The sequence below is a fragment of the Mustela lutreola genome, chromosome 9, assembly GCF_030435805.1.
Source record: "Mustela lutreola isolate mMusLut2 chromosome 9, mMusLut2.pri, whole genome shotgun sequence".
NCBI classification, from domain to species: domain Eukaryota; kingdom Metazoa; phylum Chordata; class Mammalia; order Carnivora; family Mustelidae; genus Mustela; species Mustela lutreola.
Genome location: NC_081298.1, coordinates 1,496,384 through 1,520,765, shown reverse-complemented (window position 1 = coordinate 1,520,765; position 24,382 = coordinate 1,496,384). Strand labels below are relative to the sequence as shown.

Here is a 24,382-nt window from a genome sequence, read left to right as displayed (position 1 = left end):
ATGAGCCCCCCGCTGCCAAGGTCCCAGCCACCCAGGAACACCAGGGCATCTTACTTAGGGGCAGACCCCAGGCCTAGAGGCCTAGAAGCGTGGGCCTTTCCAATGAGCTCTTGGTCCGTGCTGGGCCGCAGGTCTGCAGGGCCCGATGGTGCCTGGACCCCTTCCTCCCTGCAGGCCTGAGGTGAGTTGCGTTACATGCCTGAGGCTTAGTCTGTGCCTCTGCACAGTGAGGCCGACACGCGGCGTCCACTTGATCGGCCATGGCACACACAGAAGCCACTGGTCCCTGGGGAATGCCAGCTGTCATCACCGCCACCATCGCCGCGCAGCCCCAAACCCTCTGTCTTCTCTTCCACTCCTGCCTTGAGTCCCATTCTTAGAGAATTTAGCCTTTGGAATCAGCCTTTTGACCTAGATCATGACTGGGACCCATGCACCGTCCTTCCAGCCATCGGCTGAGAAGGGGACCCCTTCTCAGTCCTGGCCGTGAGGACCAGGGAGGGCTGCAGCTGGCCCCAGGACTTCGGTTTATTGCATCTGTCTAAAGGGGGTAAACTGACACACTCCAGCTGCATGGCCCAGTTGCAGCCAGACCCTACCTGACCCCCGGCCAGGGCAGAGGTGGTCAAGCTCAGCCACGGGTGGGGGGGGAGGTCCATGGGCAGACAGGAGCCTCTGTCCACTCCGGCCTCTCCTCTGGCGGTAAGGCATCTGATGTTGCGCTCGGCCTAGGGGTCACGGCGGAGGGGTAGGCCGGTAGGTTGAACCCCTCGGGGCATGTCCTTTGCCTTGGGTCAGACTCTTAGAGACCCGTCAGGGTGACGGATGGTGGTTTCGGAACCCTGCACTGGACCTGGGCCAGGCCCACAAGGGAAGCTTTGGAGCATCTCCATGGCAACAGGCCTTGTCCTTGTCCTGGCTTGGGGGCCTGCACGCACCTCCCGCGCCTGCTGGGGTCGGTTTCTTCAGGGGTAACCATGGCAACGCCTTTGTTTCTGAGGCCTGGCCCCACCCCCTCCTGGTTTCTCTCTACAGCAGAGGTAGCGAGAGCTCCATTTCAGTCCCAGCACGCCGGCGGCACGGCGCCGCTGACACGGCCCACCACCAAGCCAGGCCAGCCTCCAGGATGGGGGATGACAGGCTTTCTGGATGCAGAAATGCAGCCCGGGCCCCACCCTGCCAGAGACCCCATCCGTGCTCTCAGGCCTCATCTTTACAGGGCAGTCAAGACCGGCCCCTGCCCTCAAGGCACCCCTGGTCCCTGTGGGCAACCTGTCTGTCCATCCTTCTTGCTAGAAATGAGGAATCATGTTCTGAGGAGGGAGTGCAGAGACTCCAGTGGGCTTGGCTTCGTGGAAGGGGTGGCAGTGAGCGGGGCCGTTTCAATGCGCCACGCAGTCACGGGTAATGTGTGGGTGCTCTCAGGGCTGCAGGGACCCATACTCCTTAGTACCCCAACAGACTTAAGCAGCAAAGAAAATAGAAAAGCTCATATAACCGAAAAGCCTAGGACAGAGCTTCAGGTGTAGCTGGTTCAGGTGACTCAGGATATCTGCTTTCGTGTTCCTCTGGGCTGGCTTCTCTCCCTGGTGGCTCCTTCCCTCACGGTGGCAAAATGCCCACTAGTGGTTTCAGACACAGCCTCCTTCCGTCACCCAGCCCAGTTCTGGGGAGGTCTATGGGTAGACAGGAGAGTCATTTGGGCTCAGCCTCCCTTGAGGCCCGAGCTCTCTGACCCCTCCGCAAAAAAGTCCCAGGGCTGACCCTCATGGTCAGGATAGGGTCTCTTGCTCACTCCTGAACCAGTTGCTCTGAGGCTGAGCAACTGGCCTGGTTCCTATTACTCCAGACCAGACCCATGATTTAAAGGGGATGAGAATGGGAGAACTCCGATTTGCAAAGGAAAATCTGGATGCTCAGAGACTCAGAGAGGTTATTCAACCTGCCCAAGGCCACACAGCTGATACAGATGCAAGCTCAGGGTCTGACTCCGGAGCTTCTGGGTTCAATCACGGAGCCACTATAGATCGGTGTGTTTTTAAAATTTTTATTTTATTTAATTTATTATTTTTAAAAACATTTCATTTATTTGACAGAGATCACAAGTAGGCAGAGAGACAGAGGGGGAAGCAGGCTCCCCGCTGAGCAGAGAGCAGGATGCAGGATCATGACCTGAGCCGAAGGCAGAGGCTTCACCCACTGAGCCCCCAGGCGCCCTAGATCGGTGGTTTTAAACAGAGGAATACACTGTCAGGGATGCAGCCAGAGGGTAAATTGGCGCCAGGTTTCCACGAGAGATGAATGGTATGTCAAGGAAGGCGGACGATGGGGAGCCCTGCGAGACTCTTGAGCTGACAAACGCGGCTTTGGGAGGATGACTCTCGCCTCCGCCCGTCCCCAGGGGTCGGGAACTGCGGGCGCTGAGCGACCTGCGCAAGGAGCGACCCTGCCACCTGACTCGCTGTTTGTAAACTCAACTCGTCCAGCCACGCCCCTTCCTCCCTCTCTCCCGCCCCTTTAGGGTCAATATCTGCATAACCCCGCCTCTCCAGGCTGTGACTGGCTGTCCGTGGCGTCACTCCTCCGCATGGGCGGGACTCTCGAGGGGCAAAGGGGGTGTTGCCACTCCGGCTAAACGATTAGCATAGTCCCGCCTCCCGGCGCGACCCTCGCGCCGGCCGCTGATTGGGTGGGCGGCGGCTGACGCTCTGGCGCCGGGCGCTGCGAGTGGCGAGCGCAGGCTGTCAGTCTGCCCGGCGGCCGGCCGCACTTCCGCCTCGGTGTCAGCGGGTCGCGGGCCTGCGGGGCGGGGGCGGGGTGGGCGGCGAGGCTCGGCCGGCGCCGGAGGGAGCGCGGTCCGGGTGAGTGGCCCGGGACCCCCGGGGCCCCGCGTCGGCGGCGTTCGGCGGGCGTCGGGCGGGCGGGAGGCCGGGCGGGGCCGGGGAGGGGGAGGGGAGCCGGGGCCCCGCGCCCACCGCCCGCCGGCCAGGCCGGGACCCGCCCCCGCCCCCCCGAGCCCGGCCCGACCCCCGCCGCCCGCCCCGCCGGCCCGCGGCCCCGGGGAAACTTGGGAGGAAAGTTGGCGGCGGGCGGGGGGCGGCGGCGGGGCCCCGCGTCGCCGGGCAACTGCGGCGCCGGAAGCCGGGTGGGCTGCGCGGCGGGGCCCCGGGGGGCGGGCGGGGGCGCGCTCGGGGGTCGCGCGGCGCGCGGAGGGCAGCGGCCCGCGGGGCCCCGGCGGCGACCACCTGTGGGAGGGGGGCTGCGGCCCGCGGCGGCGCGGAGGGCGCCCAGGTCCGACGCGGGCTGTGCGGGCGCGGGGAGCCTCGGACCTGCCGAGCGCGCGGGCCGGGCCGCGGGGCTGCTCCGGGGGCCGCGCTCTCGCCCGCGGCTCTGCCCCGGGGTCCGCCCGGGCGCGGCTGCAGACCCGACCCGACCCGCTCCGCTGCGGCGGCGGCGCCGGCCCCTTTTCCGGGCCGCGCGGGCGCCTCTGCGGACCGGGCCTCGCCCCGCCGGGCGCGCCGCCTGCTGCGGCCTGACCCCTGCGGCCCGGCGGGGGTGCTGGGAGGACCCGGCCCCGAGGCTCCCCGCTGGGCGGCGCGGGGCGGGGGGGCCTCCTGACGCGCCTGCGGGCCGCGCTCTCCCGGCCCCCAGCGGCCGCCCCCTCCCGGGAGCGCGTGTCGGCGACCTGCGGGGCGGCTGAGCGGACGCGGGGCCCCCGCCCGCCCCAGCCCGGCGCGCGGTGAGCGCTCGGGACGGCCCGTTCCCGGCCCCCCTGTTCCGGCAGGAGGCGTCAGGGCCAACCCTCGTCCCGCGGTGCCTGGCGCGGTGCTGCCGTCGGGAGCTGGGCGGTGCACGGGCCGTTGCGTTTCCCGGGGAGCGGCTTTCCCGGTCGCCTCCCGCGCCCTTGTGCGGACGGACGGCAGCTCCGGACTCCCGCGGCCTGTCCAGGTAGCACTTGCTTTCCGCAGACGGCTGCACCGCCCGCGCTCGGTTTCTGGGGTGCCGCCTCCTTCGCTGCGCTCTTGGGGAGCCCAAGGAGCGCAGAGGGTGGGTGACTTACTCCAATCCCCCGTGGACCGGCAGGGATTCGAACCCAAGCAGGCTGGCTCCAGTGTTTCCACCTTAACCCCCTCCCCACGCTGCCTTTGAAAGCCACGTTATTTACAGTCTCCTCGTCCTGTTCTCTTCTGAAATATTCTGACTGCCTTCCTTACTCTGTCCGAATTGTGCTGCTTCCGGCATATACACCTGACAGGTGGTCATTTCTTGTGAGCACGCGTGTTTATAAAACCAGTGTGTTTCTTCTGAAATATTTAATTCATCTGGCTGTCCCAGATTTTGCTGAAATAGTCCCCTTGCCGTCCAACTCTTTGGTCAGCACCGAGGTGACTGGGGGGCGTTGTGGGGAAGGCCGAGTTAGAGTGGGCTGATGAGGGACACACGCCCAGCAGGTCGAGGCTGTGACCCGCACTCAGCTTTGAGCCCCCACCTGCCGTGGCTGTGAACCGTGTGCTTCGGGAGTTCCTGGTCTCAGGCTGAGGGGTCAGCCTGGCGCTCTGTGTGACAGTCCGTCTCCAGTACCGCTTCACTGTCACCATCAAGTCCCTTAGCTCTGCCCTCTGCCCTCTAGGGAATGCTGGCAAATGAGTCTTTTAAGATTTTATTATTTTCAGTTAATTATAAAAGTGACATTTGTTTTTTGTTGGGGAAGGTTTTGAAACCTGGAGTGGACTCCCGTGTTGTCTTCAGACAGGGGGTCAGCTGTCTCTCGCAAACTATTTTAGTATTTCCATGGAAAGCCAGGGCCTCGTCTTTTCCTGAGAGTTTGGCTGTGGTGGATAGGAGGCAGGTGGGGCTCACATCTTTGAGTGAGAGCTGTGATGCGAGCCCTCCAGATGGCCGATGTGTTCCGTTTGAGAGTTGGGTCACTCTGAAGCTGGCAGGGGCAGCGGGGAGTGCTCAGGGCCGGAGACATGCGGGTTCTTGGGTGGGGGCAGGGTGACTTCTCTTTCCATGCTCCCAGGGTCTGAACCTGTAAAACAGGCTACTTTGAGGGACATAATCAGTGTAGACCGTGCCATGGCGGGCGCCCAGCATTGTCACGGGTGCTCTGCACATCTTCTCTCCTGGTCCGTGGAGCGTTGACGTTGACCGTGATGCACAGACACATGTGGTTGCGGGTTAGAAGTGAAGCCAAAGACATCTTTGGTCGGCAGGGCTACATTTTGTTGAAATGAGTTACAGGAAACTCTACAGTTCTGACTACTGAGATGGGGTCGTACAGGACTTGACGCCAACACCCCTGGCCCGAGAAGGACCCTGGGACAGTGGAGGGCCCTGCACACGCAGGGACATCGCCATTGCGCCAGGCTGGTGTGGGCGGACCCTGGGCTTACTGTCGGGTGTGCGTTGCCTCGTGTTAGGCTTAATTCTGAGCCTGGAGCAGGACTCCAGCTTCCTGAGGCTGCGGGAGACTTCCGTGTTCCGACCCGACTGAGGAATAAAAAGTACTTCTGTCCTCAGAGGTAGCATCTTCGGTTCACGGTTAACGCTTTAAACGCAGCCTCTGCGGGGGTGATTGCTCTGTGTGGCTGCTGGAAGTTCTGCTCTTTCCAGGGTTTGGTGTTGGAGCGCGTGGCACTCGGGCTGGGGTCAAGCCCAGACTCAGACATGGTGTAGGGCACGGTCCGTCCCGCAGCTCTCCTTAATGTGATTGAGAGCCCCGTAGACTCTTGATGGTGGTTCCCGTTTTTCTCTGAAGCACACAAAGCAACTTCAGGTTATCTGGCAGGATTTCAAATCACTGTTCTTTCCATCGGATCTTCAGGTCACACAAATACGATAACCGTTGTGTGGAGCTAGATAGGGAAGCAGGCTCTTACAGAAGGCTGTCTGGGGTGCCCGGCTGGCCCTGTCGCTAGAGCCTGTGACTCTTGATCTTCGGATGGTGAGTTCTAAGCCCCACGGCAGGTGTAGAGGTAGCTTAAAAATAAAATTAAAAAAAAATCTTTTTTTAAATAGATTTTATTTGAGGGAGAGAGAGTGTGTGCATGAAGAGAGCTCTGGAGCGGTGGGGGGGGGGAGGGGCGAGGGAAAAGCCGTCTCCCCCTTGAGCAGGGAGCCAGATGTGAGGCTCTATCCCAGGGCCCTGGGATCGTGACCAGAGTGCAAGGCAGATGCTTAAATGAGTGAACCACTCAGGCCCCCCCCCACAAAACTTAATTAAAAAAATGGAAAGGACTGTCTGAAGAAGCTTGATGTCGGAAGATCCTGGCTGCCTGCGTGTCTCTGCTCGCTTTGTCTTTCTGTCAAGGTAGTGCCAGGAAGGTTGTTTTGAGACACAGGCTGTGGTCCTGGTCCTGGTCCTGGCTCCCAGACGCACAGCCTTGGGGCCTGACTGGGGTGGGGTGGAGGGGGGTGCTCTTCTGGGCCTCATCCCCCCGAGCCTGATGGTCTGTTCCAGAAGCCCTGGGTCCCTGGGTGCTCAGGATCTGGGGCTGTCTCCAGGCTTGTGGCCTGTCAGCAGTGGGGACCGTCTGGGTGGACAGGTGTGTCTCACTGCTGAGTTTGTACCTTCACGGAGGGTTATAAGGTGCCCAGAGTAAGGCTTGTTCCAGGCTGGTGCAGGAGTTCTGGGGAGAGGGCGTGACATGCGTGAGAATGGTCTGTAGGGACGCTGTACTGAGTCCAGGTTCTAGAGAAACCTACGGCAGCCACGGGGCAAGGGGGGCCGTGTGTTTTACTGAACGGACGAGGCTGCTCCGAGGCTGGCGGTGAGGGACGGCGAGCTGTGTTCCGACTCCTGCTTGGCTGGAAAGTGACTTTGCTGCCTTGAAACCAGCGGGGACTATGATTTGACATCCAGACTGGAAACCTGTAGAGTGACAAGAGGCACCGTGAAGAGTGACCGTAGTGACAGGAGCAGCGGGCCCTGTGGTGACACTGTCCAGCCGCGGGGAGGGGGAGGATCCTGTTGGGTCGGGCACTGAGCACCTGTGTTCCAGAGACTCAGAACCCCGAGGGGGAGCAGGGCAGGCCACAGGGCAGGAGGACGGCCGGAGGGGTCCCCTGTGCTGGGGCCCGGCTCCCTGAGAGGTGCTGTGGCTTCTGTCTCTGTGGTAGCTGGGCTTTGGGCGGAAGGCTGATGCCTGCCAGGGTGGAGGGCTCCTGGGTTAGCGTCACGGGGCTCTTCCGTCGGAAGAACCTGCGCGATTTTGTAAGAAGCGTGGTTCTAAGGCCCAGCCTCAGCTCTCCGGGATCTGCGCTTCCCTGGACGCGGTGGCCTTCTCCCGTTCTGACGGGCCTGCTGTGGCGGGGGTGGGGAGCGCTCCCTACGGATTCCCCGGTTCTCAGCGCCCTGCACCGTGCCCGCTGGCATGGCGGCTGCTCGGCGGTTTGCTGCGAGCACAGCCTGCAGGCCGTGGTCGAGCTCCCTGTCCAGTGTCCGCATGCATTGTCGCGGGCTGTGGGTCGGAACCGCTTTTTCCCGTGTCACAGAATGACGAGGTGGGTGAAGCCCAGTGTGTGTGCAAAAGAGCTGGCGCGTCCTGGTGCTGGGCTCACGCCTCGATGCACGTGGTGTTTCTGGCACTCGCTGTGGAACCTTCAGCCGCTGGGGTGGGGGGGGGGCGGGAGCCAGAGGGAGCTGGTCGGTGTGATGGGGTGCTCTGCTCCCGCCTGCTGAGCCCGCGGTGGGTGCGGCTTCCCTGCGGTGGCTGCCGCCACTCCTGGGGCCCGGCTGGTGTTCCCTCCGCCTGCCTTTCAGGGTCCTCTGTTGGCGCGGAGAACGGGACACCATCCGCGATGGGCACGAACATTTGCTTGCGTAGCACGAGGGCTTGGCGCTGTTTCGTGCACGGACCCCTAACAGGTCCCGCAGGCCCAGTGTGGATGCGGGCCTCGCCGGCTCCGGGCTGGGCTGCCGCTTGTCTGTCTGTGCGAGAGCCGAGCTGAAACCTGCCCTCGGAGCAGAGCCTGTGAATCCTGTCCGGTGTCAGGCCGCTGATCGCCATGCTGGTGGCACAGACCTGGGGAAGGCAGAGACGGAGAGCCACACGCGTCAGAACGCACGGCTCCCAGCCCCTTCGTGGAGCGTCATGTGCCTCCGGACGGGGCCACGTTCCCACAGGTCTCGGGAAGCCATGTCCAGAAGGTCCGCCTCCGCTCCTGCCCGAGGTCACCAAGACCCGGTGTGAGGGGTGCCTGGGGGACGGGGAGTGCACAGCCCCGTGCGGCTCACCTGGTGACAGAGGCTGCGTGAGTAGAGCAGGTTGTCCGCCAGCTGCGGGAGGACGAGGGCCTGAACTCCGTCGCGGGTGGCAGTGGCACGTTTCCGTGAGGGTTGAGCTGTCCAGGCGGGTTTGGAAATGAGAACAAACAGGCTGGGCCCAGTGTCCTTGCTGGGTCGCATCTAACAGGTGGGTTTGGGGAAGGCTTCTGCCAATGGGTCCAGTCATTGCTTCCGCCCCTCCCTGCTCTGCTGGCCACCTCCTTTCCATGTGCTTCTGTGTGGCCGGAGCACCGGGGCTTTCTGGGGCTGCTGCGTGGTCCATGAGAAGGTCACCCATGGTCTCAGCCCAGTGAGGGCCTGGAGTGCTGTGTCCAGATGGATGGTGAAGTGGAAGGCATTCAGTCCATTAGCATTACATAAGAGTAAGCCTTGCCTTTGTCAGACAAGGCAGCGGCGGCTCAGGTGCTCACAGGCTACTGCACCAGACCCAGCAGACAAGTGCATCTCTAGCCAGGCCGTAGGTTCTGCGCCGTGGCTCTGGAGCCGGTGCAGATTGAGCCTGTTTCCATTTGTTTTTGGTGTGTGTGTGTGTGTGTGTGTGTGTGTGTGTTTTAAAGGTTTTGTTTATTTATTTGACAGAGAGATCACGAGTAGGCAGAGAGGCAGGCAAAGAGAGAGGGGGAAGCAGGCTCCCTGGTAAGCAGGGAGCCTGATGCGGGGCTCGATCCCTGGACCCTGAGATCATGACCTGAGCTGAAAGCAGAGGCTTAACCCACTGAGCCACCCAGGTACCCCTGTTTTTGGTATTTTACAGAAGAAAGAAGCTGGGAACTGTGGCACTTTGGGCATCGGTAGGGTGAGGGTCTTAGGCATCCAAGTGACGGGTAGGTTTCATGCACAAAGTGGACACTTAAACACTAAAAACTAAAACACACTAAAACATGAGTGACCACAAGGACGGTGTAGCCAAGAAGCCCTGTCTGCCCACAGTGGCATTGCTGTGGGGAGGGGTGAGGTCTCTGGAGACACAGGGACCGGTGGCTCCGTGCCCCTCGCTCCTGCCTCAGGGGCTGCCTGGTGGAGAGAGCCGGCAGGCTGTGGTATACCTCAGGGCCGGCCTTCTCCTTGGGGCATGTCACCATCACCAGTTGACCTTGGTTTTCCTCTTCCTGAGTTCCTTCTTCCACCTCTGTCGGTCTCTTCTTCCCACTTGTAGTCGAGCGTGTGGCTCACACTCAGGAGGGACAGTGTTTCCCGTGTTGGTGCCCGCTGCATCCCCAGTAACATTTTAGTGTCACAGGAGCATCTCTCCAGGGGTCTGCCGGCCAGGTGGCTCCTGGAGAAGGAGACGCCCTGCGGGGAGGCGGTGGAGACTTTGGGTTAGCTCTGTCATTAGCCTGAGGCTCCCCGTGTCCTCTGCACTGTGCACGGGCACCGGTTTCCAGAAGCATTCGGCCTTGACCTTAACAGCCACAGGGTAACAAGAGCTTTGCAGATGCTGGTGGAGGTGGCCACTGCCCGCCCACCTCTGTTTCTGACGGGCGTGATGGAAGCCATCAGACCCGGGGCTCATCTTCACTGCGAGACGTTTGATCACGGAGTCAGTCTCCTTACTCGTCAGAGATTTTCTGTTTCTGTATGAGTTGGTCTTGGTGGTGGGGCTAGTGTTTCTGGGAGTCTGTCCACTTCAGCGAGAGGGTCCCGGTGGCCGGCGTGCCGGTGCTTGCGGCACTCACCGCAGCCCTATTTGCCGGACTCGGTGGCGATGTCCGGTTGTCGCTCAGCGGCCTCTCTTTCTCTTTGTCGGCCTCGCTACGGTGATCAATTTTGTTGGGTCATTGGTTTTTCTATTCTTACTCCCTTTTTTCTGCTAACCTTGGTATTGATTCTTTTTCCTTAGATCGTAAAGTTGTTGATTTGAGAGTTTTTTCTTATTTTTTGATGTTGGTGTTGCTTCATCGAGTCCGGCCGGCACTGCCTTTGCCGCACCGCCTGGGTTTGTGCACACGGAGTGTGCGTTTTCATTTGTTTCTGGGTATTTCCTGATTGCTCTTGTGGTTTCTTCTTTGATCTCTTGCTTCAGAGCCCGCCATCGAATCGCCGCACGTCTGGGAATATTCCAGTCTTCCTGTTCTTCTTGATTTCTAACTCATCGCCTTTCAGGGTGACAGGATGCTTTGCCTGAGACTGTTTTGTAAAATCTGTTGAGACGTAGGTTGTGGCCTGACATGCAGCCTCTGCTGGACGCTGTCCCGTGTGTGCTCGGGAAGAACGTGTGCCACGGGCGCTGCTGGGTGGTGGCCTGTGCGCTCTGTGTGGCCTCCAGCCTGCGGGGCGAGGTTCAAAGCGCTCTGTGTCCTCATGTCCCACCCGTCGGGTTGATGCTTGCTGGTGTATTTTTAAATTATTCAATAGAATTTATATTATTTTGGACAATTGACGTTCACAGTTGATATTGAACTGCAAAAGTACTTTTCGAGTGTTCATAGCTGTGTCCCTTTCCTTTGTGAAGGTCACACCTAGGTCGCCTTGCTTGTTTTCCATAGAGAGGAGAAATCACGCACGGTTCATCTCTTTGGTGGGTTGACCATGAAGGCCAGTGTCTGTGTCCCTTAGCTAGTCCCTTACTCCTGTGTGAGTGGATCTGGTTTTCTAAAGAGCGTGGTACAGCTGGGTTTGCAAGCCTGGAGTGGTGTTTGTTCAAGTGTGCTTGTGTTTGTACAAGTGGTAACGGGACGTTCCGTGTGGAGCCAGGCGCCCGGATGTGCGGATGGCAGCCGGCGCACACGGTAAAGGAGCCGCGGCTCTTCTCAAGGGAGTAGGCATTTTGTGGGAGACTGGGAGGAATGGTGAGGTCATGGGCTGGTGTCCCCCTGAAGAGTCTGGGAGTGAGGAGTCCGTGCAGCCCATGGCGGGAGGTCCCCACATGCAGGGGTCAGGACCTCTGCCTCCTTCGTCTGCTCCCTCCGTGAGGCCAGGTCAGCCCTGTGGCATCACTCCAGGGCCCGAGGGCAGTGCAGAAGGACAGCCCGATGACAGGAGGCCAGTGACGATGGGCAGAACAGGCTTAGCTTCCTGCGTTTTGTCTGCAGTTAGAAGAGGGGACAGTGGGACAGAAGGAGATAATTAAAAAAAAAAAGAAAGAAAGAAAGCCCTTTCCTGAAATACTGTCTAAGTGGATGTCTTCTGAATGCACAATAAAATCTGCGTGAAGAAGAACATATGTAGGAAATACTAAATTCTGCCTTCTCGATGCCGTTTCTCGAGCAGTTGACTTGCTGTGTGTCCGGGCACCAAGGTGGGGGACTGAGTGACAGAGCCTCAGTGTCCCTTAGTTCGAGCGCCTTCTTGCTGTGGGGGTGGGGGTGGCTTGATGCATACGGCCCTGCGCTCCCCTCTGCAGGGCGCGTGGGCCAGGTTTGGGGGTGGGAGACCCATGTCCAGCACCCCAGACAGCTCAGCCCCTTGGGTGGACGACCACATGCTGCGGGGCCCCAGGTGGTGGCCGGGGCTCCTCTTCCGCGACGAGGCCAGGTGGGCGGCAGGCGTGTGAAGGGCCTGGGGCCGCCCCGCACAGCCTCCCGGGGCCCCCCAGGCCGGGCACCAAGTGGCCGTTGGCGGATGTTTGTGGAAGTCGTGAGGGAAATCACCGTTTGGCCTTGATGGTCTGTGGCAGTGGGGAGTTTGGGTGCCCAGGCAAAATGAAGACAGCTCTTTCAGGAATTACCTCGAGACTGTTAGAATTAATTCCTGACCTGGTAAGACTGAGTCGGCCTGCGGGTGCTGTGCAGACCCCATCACTGACCCTGTGCAGTGTGTGGGGTTTGTGGCAGAGGCCTTCCAGGCAGGCTCCGGTTCTCAGCGCTGGCCTGGTTGACAGCCAGCGCTTGTCCTGCCTGACATCTTCGAGGCTCAATTTAAAGATTTCCATGCATTTTGTTTGATTTATTTTTAATATTTTAATAGTTTTATTCTGGGTGAGAAAGCATACAAAAAAGAAAATGTCATGGCTTTTCATGTACCTTTTATCATGGGAGATTTTCAGTGTGCGGGAAGGCAGGTGGCAGAGCCCAAGGGTCCCCTGTGCGCCCATCCCGGCTTCCTCCGGGACTGGCTTGGGCCAGCACCCACCTGCCCCGCCCGCTGCTTCCAGGTCACTTGGAGGGAGATCCCGGCGGTAACCTTCCGTCCACGTGGACTTCAGTGTGTGGCTCTAAAGAGGTTAGGACACCTGTGCCTTCTTGAAAAGTACTTTATTTGAGGTTTAACCGAGGTACAACCAAGGACCCATATTTAAGCCGTCCAGTAAATGTTGACCTACGTGCGCACCCCTGAACCTGTCCCCTCGGTCGGGACCTGGTCCTCCACTCTCTGCCACACGTTCACCCTGGGCAGGGCTGACCGTTCAGCCCAGGGCGTAGCTGGACGTGTAGCTGGTGGGCCGGGTGCACTGGGGAGGCCCCCTCCTGCCCTGCTCCGTCCTTTGTGACCTGTTTCTCCGAGAAGCTGGGTCACCGCGCAGACATCCCGAGAGTCTGGATTTTGCTGACTCTCATCAGGCTGGGGCTCAGCGCGTTGCCTTATGCTCTGTGTTCCTTAGGTTGGCGGTGAGAGCCGGAGGCCGGGGCGCGTCTGGGCTGAGGTTCTGGGGCACAGCGGTGGACGGGTGTGGTGCCCTCCTGTGCCATGGGCACGTGGCGCACCCGGTTCGGGTCTCACAGCACCGCTGGTGGGCGGCCTCCAGGCGGCACCGGACACGGCCACCTGTCCGTGTTGTACAGCTGTGCCCCACATGCACCCCCCCCACCCCTGCACCGACTTGCTGGAGTCTGGCTGTCACGCCGCTCCCCCTCTGGCATTCAGCCAGACGGTGGCCCAGAGCCTGCGCCCAAAAGAAGATTGGATGGAGGCTTGGTGCTTCCCGGTCAGCGACTGGTTTCAATGTGTGGGCGTCCCCCAGGGTGACCACCTCGTCTTCTGGCGAGCTCAGCTGTGTCTGACGTGTCTGCATCTCCTGCTGCGTGCTGGCACTTAGGTGGTTCCCTTGTCGCCGCAGGAGCCTCTGTGGGCTCGTCCTGAGCCTTGTGATGGGAGCCTCTGGCTTCTTGCTGCCCAAGACGGATCCTGGTCCTGGAGTCAGCCATTTCTCCTCCAGGGACTCTGGCTCCTTCAAGCGGCTTCCAGAGGGACTGGGCAAGTGGCTGTGTGTCATAGACGGAACAGGTCACGTCAGAGAGGAATTAGAGGAAGTGGTCACTTCCCTAACGTGGTAGGCGACAACGTTGAACCGCTGGGTGAGGCTTCATATGGGTGTTTCCAGAAGCTGCCTGGTGCCTGGCTCCACATAGTGGGAAGAACGGGATCTCTGAGAGCCTTTCAGGGCGGCTTCCTGCTGGCCCGATCCATAGCGTGGAAGCTCACGTGTGCTCAGGACACGGCCGGAGAGGAGCAGATGTCACCCAGCACTGTGCCGCCGCTCCAAGGACGGAGGGCGTGTCCCTTCCTGGGGACCGCCTGAGCCTTCGCTGCCCCAGAACCGGGAGGCGGGCTCGGCCCCAACGTCGGTGTGGCTGACACAGTTAGATGTAGACTCAGCCTGTTTTCATAAAAAGGGAAAGGTCTGGGGACAAGGCTGACCTGCCGCTGCTGTTTATAAAATGCTGCTTTTCATAAAGGGATGCGTGAGTTCTGCCAAAATAGTTTTGAGAAAGTCTAAGTCGGTTTCAGTTTGTGTCGATAGCAGCTCACTTACACAGCTGCCTTAATTCTCTGGGGTGGAAACTCGGTTTAAAGTCGGTGGGACACGGGCTCGGACGTCATTGTGCTTTTCTTGTTTACAGCGACCTTCAGTGGGAGGTTCTGGGTGTGTTTGAGCCCCAGACGTGTGAGCACCTCACCGCAACTGACCTGCCCTTCCGCGGGTCTGGCTGCTTCCCCGCATCGATCATTGCGTGGTTTTTCTTTTTAAAGCGAGGGAGAGGGCGAGGGAGAGCACGAGGCCGGGGGTGGGGTGGGGGGACTCTCCAGCAGGCTCCACCCCCAGCGCAGCCCAGTGCGGGGCTTGACCTCGCCACGCTGAGACCCACCTGAGCAAACACTGAGTCTGGGGCTTCACGCGCCCCTCACTGTTTTCTTTTTAAGAATTTGTTACTATTTTAAAATAAGGTGGTATCGTTGACACAATGTTACGTTAGTGTCAGGCGTACAACCCAGTGATGCTGAGCTCACCACAGGTGCGGCTGCCGTCTGTCGCCACAGCCTGCTATCACAGTGCCCCTGGCCACAGCCCCTGTGACTGTTCCCACCACAGCTGGAAGCTTGACCCTCCCCTCCCCCGTTCCCCCACGCCCCTGGCAGCCGTAGGTCTCTTCTCTGTATTTATAGGTCTTTTCTGCTTTTTGTTTGTTTTTTTGCTTATTCATTTGTCTTCTGGTTCCACATGTAAGTGACGTTGTGTGGTATTCGTTTGTCTCCGACGTATTTCGCATCGCGTGCTCTGGGTTATTTATGTTGTTGCAGATGGCAAGATTCTGCCCTTTTTATGGCGGAGTAGTGTTCCCTCTCTCTCTCTCTCTCACACACACACACGCGCACGCACGCGCACCCCCATCTTCGGCCGGCCCTCTGTCTGTGGACACTGTGTTGCTTCTGCGTCTTGGCTGCTGTCCTTACTGTTGCGGTAAAGGTGCATTTATCACTCAGAATCAGCGTTTTTGTTTCCTTGGTAAATACCCAGAATCACCAGATCACATGGTCACTCTGGCTTTAATGTTTGAGGCCCTTCCCTCCTGGGCTGCAGAGTGGCTGCCCCAGACTGCTTCCCACCAGCAGGGCACGAGGGTTCCTTTTCCTCCGTGTCCTCGCCAGCACTTGTTTCTCGTGCTGTTGACTACAGTGTTCCTGTTTCCTTACACAACTGTAGATAACGATTTTTTAAAATAACTTCAGATAATGGTTACTTATTAATCTGTTATTGGCTGATGGATATTTATATTATTAGGAATGTTTCTCTCATATTTTTTGAGATCATGCATTTGTTAGATCATTCATTTAATTTCTTTGCTTAAATTGTAAATCGAGATTGATTCCAATAATGCTGATTGGGTATTTTAAAAATGTTTCTAAACCATAAAACTTGTGAAAGCTAAGTGTATGGAAATGTGTTTCCCCTTAGATCTCCAGTGCCTGTTGGGTCTTTACCAAGAGGGAAGTTGCCAGCGTACAGTTACTTACCCGCTGATGTAGGTCGGGCGCAATGGCTCCGTAGAAAGGCCGGGACCGGGCGGCGAGGGAGCCCGGCAACCGAAGGATGAACGGCGAGGAGGAATTCTTCGACGCTGTCACAGGTGAGTGGGGCAGGAAGTGACTCCGAGGCCGTGGCGTCCCGGCCCTAGACTGGGCCTTGGGGGCGTGAGAAGGCTCGGTAAAGCCGTGCAGGCAAGAAGTGGGACATGTTCCCCCGCACTGACGCCCGCAGAAGCATGCGGAGGGAGCCTCTAGGCCACAGGCCGTAACAAGAAAGGGCAGCTGAGTTTTGGGTTTAAAAGTTGCCCTGGAGTGTACGTGCTCTTATCGGGATCCCTAAACGAGATGGCGCGTTTTCTTACGTCGTCTGTACGCACTGATCATGCCTTGTTGTCTGTGCGTCAGAACTAGATCTGGTTTAGTTTCTCTTTCCTGAGACCGTTGTCAGGACTGCTGCGCCCCTGACATCTGTCCGCCCGTAGACGACAGCATGAGCCTGCAGGAACCAGCGCGGGGCAAGGCCAACGTGTGCGTGCGCGGGGCTGGGGCCGGGGCTGGCATGGGCCGGGGAGGGCGGGCTGCGCTGGCCCAGCTCACACTGGCTTCAAGTGGCCTCTTCTCCCCATTGGTGGGAAGAAGCCCCGAGCCCCTAAGGGGGCAAGTGTACAGTGACCGCATGGTCCTAATGACCCTTCACGCTCAAGCCGGCAATTCCTTCTCATGGGCAACATCTGGAACATCGTGTGTCGTCAGCTGAGGACCGTTACTGGTGGGAAGGGGCTTGGAGAGACTCCGGTGGTCCCAGTCCCCCCGTTAGGTAGAGGACCATAATGGCAACTTTGAACTCTTTCTTGGGGTTTTTAGTGGCAGACTGTCAGGTCAGAGGGGCTCCTTCTGCTGGTGACTGCTGTCACTGTGCCCTCTAGGCCTGCTTGACCATGGGCCACCATGTCTGTCTGCTGGCTCTCGGGCTGTCACTCACCAGCCGCAGACCAAGGGTCGCAGCAGTTTGGGGGACTGGCAGCCCCCGACTACTGACTCCTTCTTTGAAACCCAAGAAGTGGGATGTGCTGAGCTGCCTATGGTTTTCAGAGGCCAAATTATTAAGTCCTCCTCCACGATCTCGATCTCAGGGCTGCGATGCTCCTCGTGGATGTGCTTCTTGGGCAGCGTGTTGCTCTGCCCGACCTCCCTCCTCAGTCACCGTGTGCAGCTGGTCACCGCAGAGCGCGGTGGTCATCAGGGACTCAGGCCCGTGGGCCACCGGGCCCTTGTGGGGGGCGATGGTGTTTGTAAGTAGGAGAGCGGCCTTGGTGCACCCCTCTCTTCGGGGTCTCATAGGAAGCTCCCTTTGGCCTGGGACCAGTGTAGCCAGATTCCCGAACACGTCTCTGACCTTGGCCTGGAGAGTTTTCTCTAGAGAGGACATGAGCTTTGTGCAGCCATTTAGAGAAGCTCAGTCTCTGCCTCTGTGCTCACAGTGTTCCTCTGCGTGTCCCTGAGACAGGAGGACAGAGCTGTCCAGGGGACGGCGCCTTCTCACCTCAGTCCTTCAGTTCCAAATCAGATAATAGAAAAAAGGCACCGAGTTGCCCAGTGCAGTGATGCAGCCGGAGAGCCGCAGAGGCTGATTGCCTCACTGCGGAGCACTGGTCTGAGTCCATGGCCGGGAGGAAAAAGTAGGACAAAGTGTCCAAGCCCGGCAGGCACCAGATGAAGGCTGGGGAGGCAGTTATTTCGGCCAAGGATCAGCACCATGGAAGGGGAACGTTTTGGTTTTTTATTTTTATTTTTTAATTTTTAAAATCTTCCTTATTTTTTTTTAGAGATTTTATTTATTTGACAGAGATCACAAGCAGGCAGAGAGGCAGGCAGAGGGAGGGGGGAGGCAGGCTCCCTGCAGAGCAGAGAGCCCGATGTGGGGCTTGATTCCAGGACCCTGAGATCATGATCTGAGCCGGAGGCAGAGGCTTAAACCACTGAGCCACCCAGGCGCAGAGCGGTACCTGCTGCAGCTCGTGAACCTGTGTGTGGGGAGGAGCCGTGGGGAGGCTGTCCGCACGTGCTCAGGGAAGCACAGCAGCAGATTTGTTTACATTTCGGGGCTGGCAGTGCTCCCCCGCCTGGCCTTATGCCCCGGGCCTCGCCTTCATCTGCCAAGTGAGGGGCCGGCGGGAGCTCAGCTCCCATTGGGTCTCGTGCCTTCTCTCCCGTGGTCAAGGTCACGGCCGAGCGTGGTGGTCCTGGAGCCCCGTCCCCAGCTGGATGGACTCTGTCCTGGCGGCCGTGGCCCAGCGCTGGCGAGGCCCATTCATTGCTCTGGGAGGAGGCCCTCCCAGTGGGCAAGTCCCCAGGAACCCACCGCCGGAGCTCTGTGCTGTGGGGGAGGCTTGCTGGACTCCAACCGCTCTGGCCGTGCTCGGCCTCTCGCTCACGGGCATGTGTCTGGCAGTGCGTGTGTGCGGCGCACGGTTCCTGTTCCGCAGAGGCTACTGCCGTGGCCTGTGTTCTAGAACAAGACCTCGTGCAGGGTCAGAGCGTGCTGAGCCTCAAGGTGGGCCCCACTGGAGTGAGGCCAGACTGCTCCCTGCCAGAGGGCCAGACCTCAGGCCGCAGCCTGGCCGAGCTGCTCGTGGGAAAGGCCCCCGAGAGCCAGGGTGCCCGCGTCCTCAGCCTCGGCCTGGGGCTCTTGGGGCAGAGCTCACAGCTACAGTGTGTGTCAGTGCCTCTGGTACTCTGCTGCAGGGTCGGCACTCTTGGAGGTGGACTGGGCGTCTTCCCGGTCCTGTGAGAATGACCGATCTGCTTGTCGTGTGCAGGCTTTGATTCTGAGAACTCTGCCGGGGACTTTTCAGAGGCCGATCAGAGGGTTGCTGGAGTGATGCGCGTGGACACTGGCAGAAGCAGTGCGGTCGGAAAGGTCGAGGAGAGGCCCCCTCGAGAGAATGGAATTCAGAAGCACAGGTATGTTGTCCTGCGGGTGTAACTGAGGCTCTCCCAGGGCGTCCGTGGCCGCCCCCCGCTGTGCTGCAGGGGCACCCCTTAGCTCTCTTGAGCCCTGAGCGGGAGGAGCAACCCGGCTTCTGTCACCTGTGCTGGGGCCCCTGGACGGCATCCATGGCAGTGGGAAGGCGGCCTCTGTCCACGCCATGATGACTTGCTTTGTGGCTTGAGGGAGCCCTCCAGCATCACCGCAGACCCCGCTCTGAGCCTTCCACCCCGTGCCTGCTGGATGTGTGCACCGGGGGGACTCAGACGCCTCGCTCACACCTCTGTTCGTCCGTTCGCTCGGCAGATGTCAGAGCTCCCCCGGCATGCCCAGATGGCCTGTCTAAGAGCAGGTAGGGCTCTGCTGATCTGAGCTCTGCCGTCATCCCCTCAGTGCCCCGGGAGTCTGGTTCACACGTCGGCCTAGTGCCGCGTTCCTTCCCTTGTACCCTGTCGCCCGGCTCTGACGTGTTGGCCTTGTTCCACGGGCCTGGGTCCCTCAGGACTCCTAGCCCCTCTGTTGTGCCTCAGGCACTGGCCCCACTTCTCCTGTGCCTCGTGGTGCCCCTAACTGCTTCCACACCCTCTCGTCTCCTCTCCGTGCTGTGGGCAGAGTCATCTTTCCACAAGGCGGGTCCGACTGGGCCTCCTCCACCTCGTGGTTGGAATTCTCAGCCGATGTCCATGTGGTCCCCGGTGAGGGCTAACAGAAGGGTCTCAGCTGGGTTAGGGGACTATAAGGCTACCCTCCTCTTGGGACGAAGCCTTGGCCCTACTCCTCTGGCTCAGGCCCCTGTCCCCTGTCCCATTGTCCCTGGTCCCAGCTGACAGGGGCCTCTCTCGAGTCCTCGGGGACACCTGGGCCTTTCCCACAGCAGAGCTCTGTGTGCTCGGCTCCCTTGGCCACGGCATTCTCCTCCTGTGTCTCTAGTTCTGGCTTTTCCTTTCGACTCACATAAGGCTCACCTTGGGGCAGGGGGGCCCTTCCTGACCCTGGCACCTTCTGGGGGTCCCCCCACAGTGTGGCTGCCTACCAGTGGGTTATCTGCAGTGCGTGGGTCCAGCACACCTCCCCCCACATCTGGATTCCTAGTCTGCTCAGCTCCCTCTTTCCAGGAGGAGAGAGCTTCCTATCCCAGCTCCAGATTCCCAGGAGGGAGACCGCTCCAGATTCCCTCTCTTCCCCCAGAAGCTGGTGGGAAGAGAGCCCGGCGAGGAATGTCGCTCAGGAAAACAGACTCACGTTTGAAAGGGCCTTATGGCAGGCTTCTGGAAAGGTTTTGTTAATTCAGTTCCCTCTTGTGTCCTCATGTCTTGGCCTCTGCCTGTGGGCCCGGGGCTGCTCCGGGGTAGGGAAGTGTCCTGTCCCCGACTCTGTGGAGGGCAAGGAAAGTTGTCCGTGTGGCCATGACTGTTTCTCTGGCACGGAGCAGCACCGCAGCTTCTAGTGCAGACGTGTGGTTTCTGATTGGCCAAGAGCGACTGGCGTGCCGTCGGAGTAAGTACCTGCTTCTCGGTCGCTTCTCTGCAGGACCTCGCTGCCTGCCCCGATGTTCTCCAGAAGTGACTTCAGCGTGTGGAGCATATTAAAGAAATGCATCGGCTTGGTAAGTCCAGATGGACCCATTTTGGGGCTTTAAGCTGAAACATTTTTAATTCCTGTGAATTTGCGGCACTGCTGGTCGTGGAAGACGCGCTCTGCGTGTTTATAGCGGCATGAGGCAGAGGTAGTAGACTCGGAAAGGGACAGAGACGTAAAGGCAAGGGAGAGAAGTGGCCACGGTGTTCACGGGCAGCGGGAAGACAATCCCGCCGGTCACGTTCTTGGCGCAGGCAGCACCACGGGGGTGCACATCCAGCCCCAGGACGGGCTGGGAGTTGGCGGGCTTCGGACACTGGGCTCCCTGACGCACGCCGAGGGCAGGCCGTGAGCACGCGTGTGGGACTTGGGGCTCCGGCCCCCCAGCCCCCCGTGCCGGCTGCAGGGAGAGCTCAGCTGCTCTGGGTTTGCGGCAGAAGGCTTGGGTGTCTGGGGTCCGGAGCCACGGGGCTTTTCTTCTCATGGTCTCCATGATGGTCTGGACGTTCCCTGGGGATGTGAGCTGTGGCCCTTGGGAGAGAAGAGCGCCCCCGCGGGCCGTGGCTGACGTGGACTCCAGTGACTGTCCTGCAGCAGGCGTGTGGCCCTAACCCCTGCGCTGCTCACCGGCATGCTTCTGCGTCTGCTTCTGCCCTCAGTGGGAGGCCTTTTTCCCATCAGAAACCGCACCTTTTCTCGCACTTTGTGTATTTTGAAATAATTTTGGACTCTTCTAGAAGAGTGCAGAGACGCACTGCTTACTTTCACCCTGCTGCCCGTCATGGCAGCCTGCCACATAATAGCCAGAGCTCCGAGCGCAGGACAAGGGGCTCCTGTTGGAGCATCACTGCTCGCAGCTTGCGGGACTGGGCTTTCCCAGGCCTCCCCCCAGCTGCCCTCCTGTTGGAGGGGTGCTGTCTTTCTTTCTTTCTTTCTTTCTTTCCCAAAGATTGCATTTACTAATTTGACAGAAAGAGAGCGCACAAGCAGGGCAGAGGCAGGCATAGGCAGAGGGAGAAGCAGACTCCCTGCTGAGCAGAGAGCCTGATGTGGGGCTCGATCCCAGGACCCCAAGATTATGACCTGAACTGAAGGCAGATGCTCAACCAACCGAGCCACCCAGGCGCCCCTGAAGATTTTTATTTTTAGGTAATCTCTGCAGTCCACATGGGGCTCGAACTCACAGCCCTGAGATCAGAACTTGTGGCTCCTTTGACTAAGGAGGCCTTGGTCAAGGCCCCCCACATGTCTCTTGTTTTAAAATGGTACATTTGGGATTCTTTTCTTTTAGCATTATTATCTCCCATGTTTTTCATGGTGTGAGCAGATCAGGTCCAGACGGGTGTGTCTGTCTGGAGACAGGTGATGAACTTGACCTTGATCCTGAGGCTTGTTTTCATAAAGTGACGCCATCACATCGCATTCCCCGAGGAATCCAGCCTGGGGATGGGATGGTTCAGATTAAAGCGAATGGAACGCGCGGGTCAGCACGCTCCCAGAGCCGCCCCAGCGGAGCGTGTGGGGGCTCTGCCTCTGGAGCGGAGACACCGTTCTCCGCACGGCTCGGCCTGCTACACCCCAGCGCCGCGCGGGCCCACAGGGGCTGTTGCCCGCACGTGCAGCAGCGGGCAGGGCCGAGTCCTGCCCCGGCTCACGGCGGCACCATGGCCTCGCCAGGGGTCATCACCCCCAGCCACACTTCATCACTTCCTGCCTCCCCTGGTATTTTGAAGCAAACTCCACTTGCGAAGATGTCTTGTATTGCTAAAGGATTCAGATTCTGGGTTTTCTTCTTATTATTATTTTATTTTTTTATTATTTATTTTATTTATTTGAGAGAGCAGGAGGGAAATCTAAAGCAGATTCTGCGCTGAGCACTGAGCCTGATGTGGGGCTCGATCCCAGGACCCTGAGATCAGGACCTGAGCTGAAACCAAGAGTTGGATGGACTTAACTGATTGAGGCCCCCAGATGCCCCCAGTTTCTGTTTTAACACGACCGCAGTCCTGGTACCCTAGTGCAGGAAAACATGCGGTCTGTTAATGTCCTCAAATTCATGGCTGTCTCGAGTGCCGTTCCTGTGTCTGTGCTTCTCAGTCTGTGTGCGGACACCGTTTTGTTGCTTCTCTCCTGACCTTGAGCTCTCGGCAATCCGTGCCCCAGTTGTCATGGAGCCACGCCAGCACAGTCGCTCTGCCTTTATTTCCTGGGACGCTTTTGTGCCGAGAGCAGCCCTTCCACTGCTGTGAGTGTGGTTTGCATAAGAAAGTCAGGGTCAGGGAGTGATTCTTTATCCCAGTTGTCAAGTGATGTATTTGGTTCATCTGCGTTACCTGGTGTGACCAGGATAACCAACCAGCGTGTCTTCTGTCAGTTTTCGGACTCGTGGAGTTAAAGCTCCTGGGTGTGTCCTGGCCCCGAGCTGCTCCACCTCTGGCTGGTAACGGCATCTTCAGGTCGGCCGCCATGCTTTACAGAAGACGCCCGGCTCATTCTGTACCTCCCTGTCCAGAATCCTTGTTGAGGGAGAGACAACTCAAGACCATAGCTGGGCCCTAGGGAGGCTATCAGGTTGCTTTTTTCTAGGTTTTTCCCAGGGGAGAGAGCTAGGAGCTGTTTTGATTTGTTTCAACGGTGCTTTAAATTTGGGATGACAGGATTCATCTAACCTCCTCTGTCTTCTGTCTGTGCCTCTTTTCTCCCACACTGATAATCTCAGTTTTCTTTTTAAGATTCTTATTAATTGATTTAAGAGCGAGAGCGCGCACATGTGCATGAGCGATGTGAGGGGCAGAGAGAGGCAGGCTCCTCGCTGAGCAAAGAGCCCGATGTGGGGCTCATTCCGGCCGGGACCGTGGGATCATGACCTGATCTGAAGGCAGATGTTTAAGTGACTGAGCCCCCCAGGCAACCCCGATAAGCCCAGTTTTTAGCAACACTGGAGATGTCTGATCTAGATGAGCACGTAATGACTCACCCGCTCCATCCCACATGCGTCACGGTTCTGGAGGGAAGGACCAGCTCTGCTGCCGACAGCGGGTTTACTGAAACGTGCGAGTTTGTTGTCTTTTGTGGTTCATGTTGTCCTCAGGGTGCATCTTGAATCCGTGCGCTTTAAATCCCTGCGTGACCCCGTCCCCAGGCGGCTGTGCCCGAGGCACCTGTGTGCGTTCGCTTGTTTCATTTTATTCTGGATGTTTGGGGATGGCTTATCTAAACTAATTTTGTTTCAAGATTGTGAATCCAGGGACGCCTGGGTGGCTCAGTTGGTTAAGGAGCTGCCTTCGGCTCAGGACATGATCCCAGCGTCCTGGGATCGAGTCCCACATCGGGCTCCTTGCTCAGCAGGGAGCCTGCTACTCCCTCTGCCTCTGCCTGCCATTCTGTCTGCCTGTGCTTGCTCTCTCTCCCTCTCTCCCTGACAAATAAATAAATAAAATCTTTAAAAAAAAAAAAAGATTGTGAATCCAAAGTCAAATCTTGCAGTTGAGGTTCCAGTATATTCTAAGTTGAGGTTCCAGTGTATTCTAAGAATTTACCTTCCTGTCACTGACCTGTCTGTTCATGTCCCCTTTCCCCTGGAGGGGACCTGTTCAGAACTTTCTGGTCTGTTACTCCCGATGGAGTGTCATCTTCTTTCTTCAGACAGACTCGAGGCTATTGCGCCTTTCCCTTGCCCAGTGGAGCCACGGCCATGTGGAGCCCTGCTTACCTGCGTGGTCCGGCGTCGGGTGGCCTCCCGGGGCCTCCCAGGGCTGTGCCTACCTCCCAGGCACCATGGGGGCTGTTTGAGTGATGTCTGGTCTCTCTATGTTTGCTGGGGGGTCTGTGGGCCGGGCTCCTGGAAATGGGACGCTAGACCGCAGAGGAGGTGTGTGTGGCGTTGTGCTTCCGCGGCCAGGTCGCTGGGGCCCTCTCTCCCCAGCCATGCCCCAGGTGGGTTAGAGGGTCTCCATTTGAGCAGGTGAGCAGTGCGGGCCCCCCATAGTTTAGTTCCCTTCTGTTGAAGAGTATGGCAAGCATCTTCCCTGGGCACCGGGCAGGGTGCGCGTGAGCTCCCGGTGACGGGTCTCCCCCACCCCTTGTAGGAGCTGTCCAAGATCACCATGCCCATCGCCTTCAACGAGCCCCTGAGTTTCCTGCAGCGGATCACAGAGTACATGGAGCATGTGTACCTTATCCGCAGCGCCTGCTGCCAGCCCCAGGCCCTGGAGAGGATGCAGGTAGGTGGTGGGCTCCTTCCAGGGGGTGTCGGACATGGAGCGTGTGTGCCAGACTGTAGTTTTTAATGAACCTGACACCATCTGATCGGCCACATCGTGGTGGGAGCCAGGCACCTC

General features: G+C 58.8%; 1 protein-coding gene across 4 annotated transcripts in view; it reads left to right on the top strand.

Moving 5' to 3' along the window:
• Positions 1 to 2,729: 2,729 nt before the first annotated feature.
• OSBPL2 (oxysterol binding protein like 2) overlaps positions 2,730 to 24,382 on the top strand; it is a 36,007-nt gene continuing 14,354 nt past the window's right edge. The window contains exons 1-5 of one of the 4 annotated variants that reach the window (XM_059132610.1): positions 2,730 to 2,861; positions 15,405 to 15,576; positions 18,331 to 18,439; positions 19,995 to 20,070; positions 24,131 to 24,265. In XM_059132610.1, coding sequence (XP_058988593.1) covers positions 15,540 to 15,576; positions 18,331 to 18,439; positions 19,995 to 20,070; positions 24,131 to 24,265 — 357 coding nt within the window. In that variant the 5' untranslated portion in view covers positions 2,730 to 2,861; positions 15,405 to 15,539. Of the gene's footprint in view, positions 2,862 to 3,124; positions 3,146 to 3,805; positions 3,949 to 15,404; positions 15,577 to 18,294; positions 18,440 to 19,994; positions 20,071 to 24,130; positions 24,266 to 24,382 lie in introns of those variants that run through there. The other 3 variants (XM_059132607.1, XM_059132609.1, XM_059132608.1) reach the window with 3 other exon arrangements.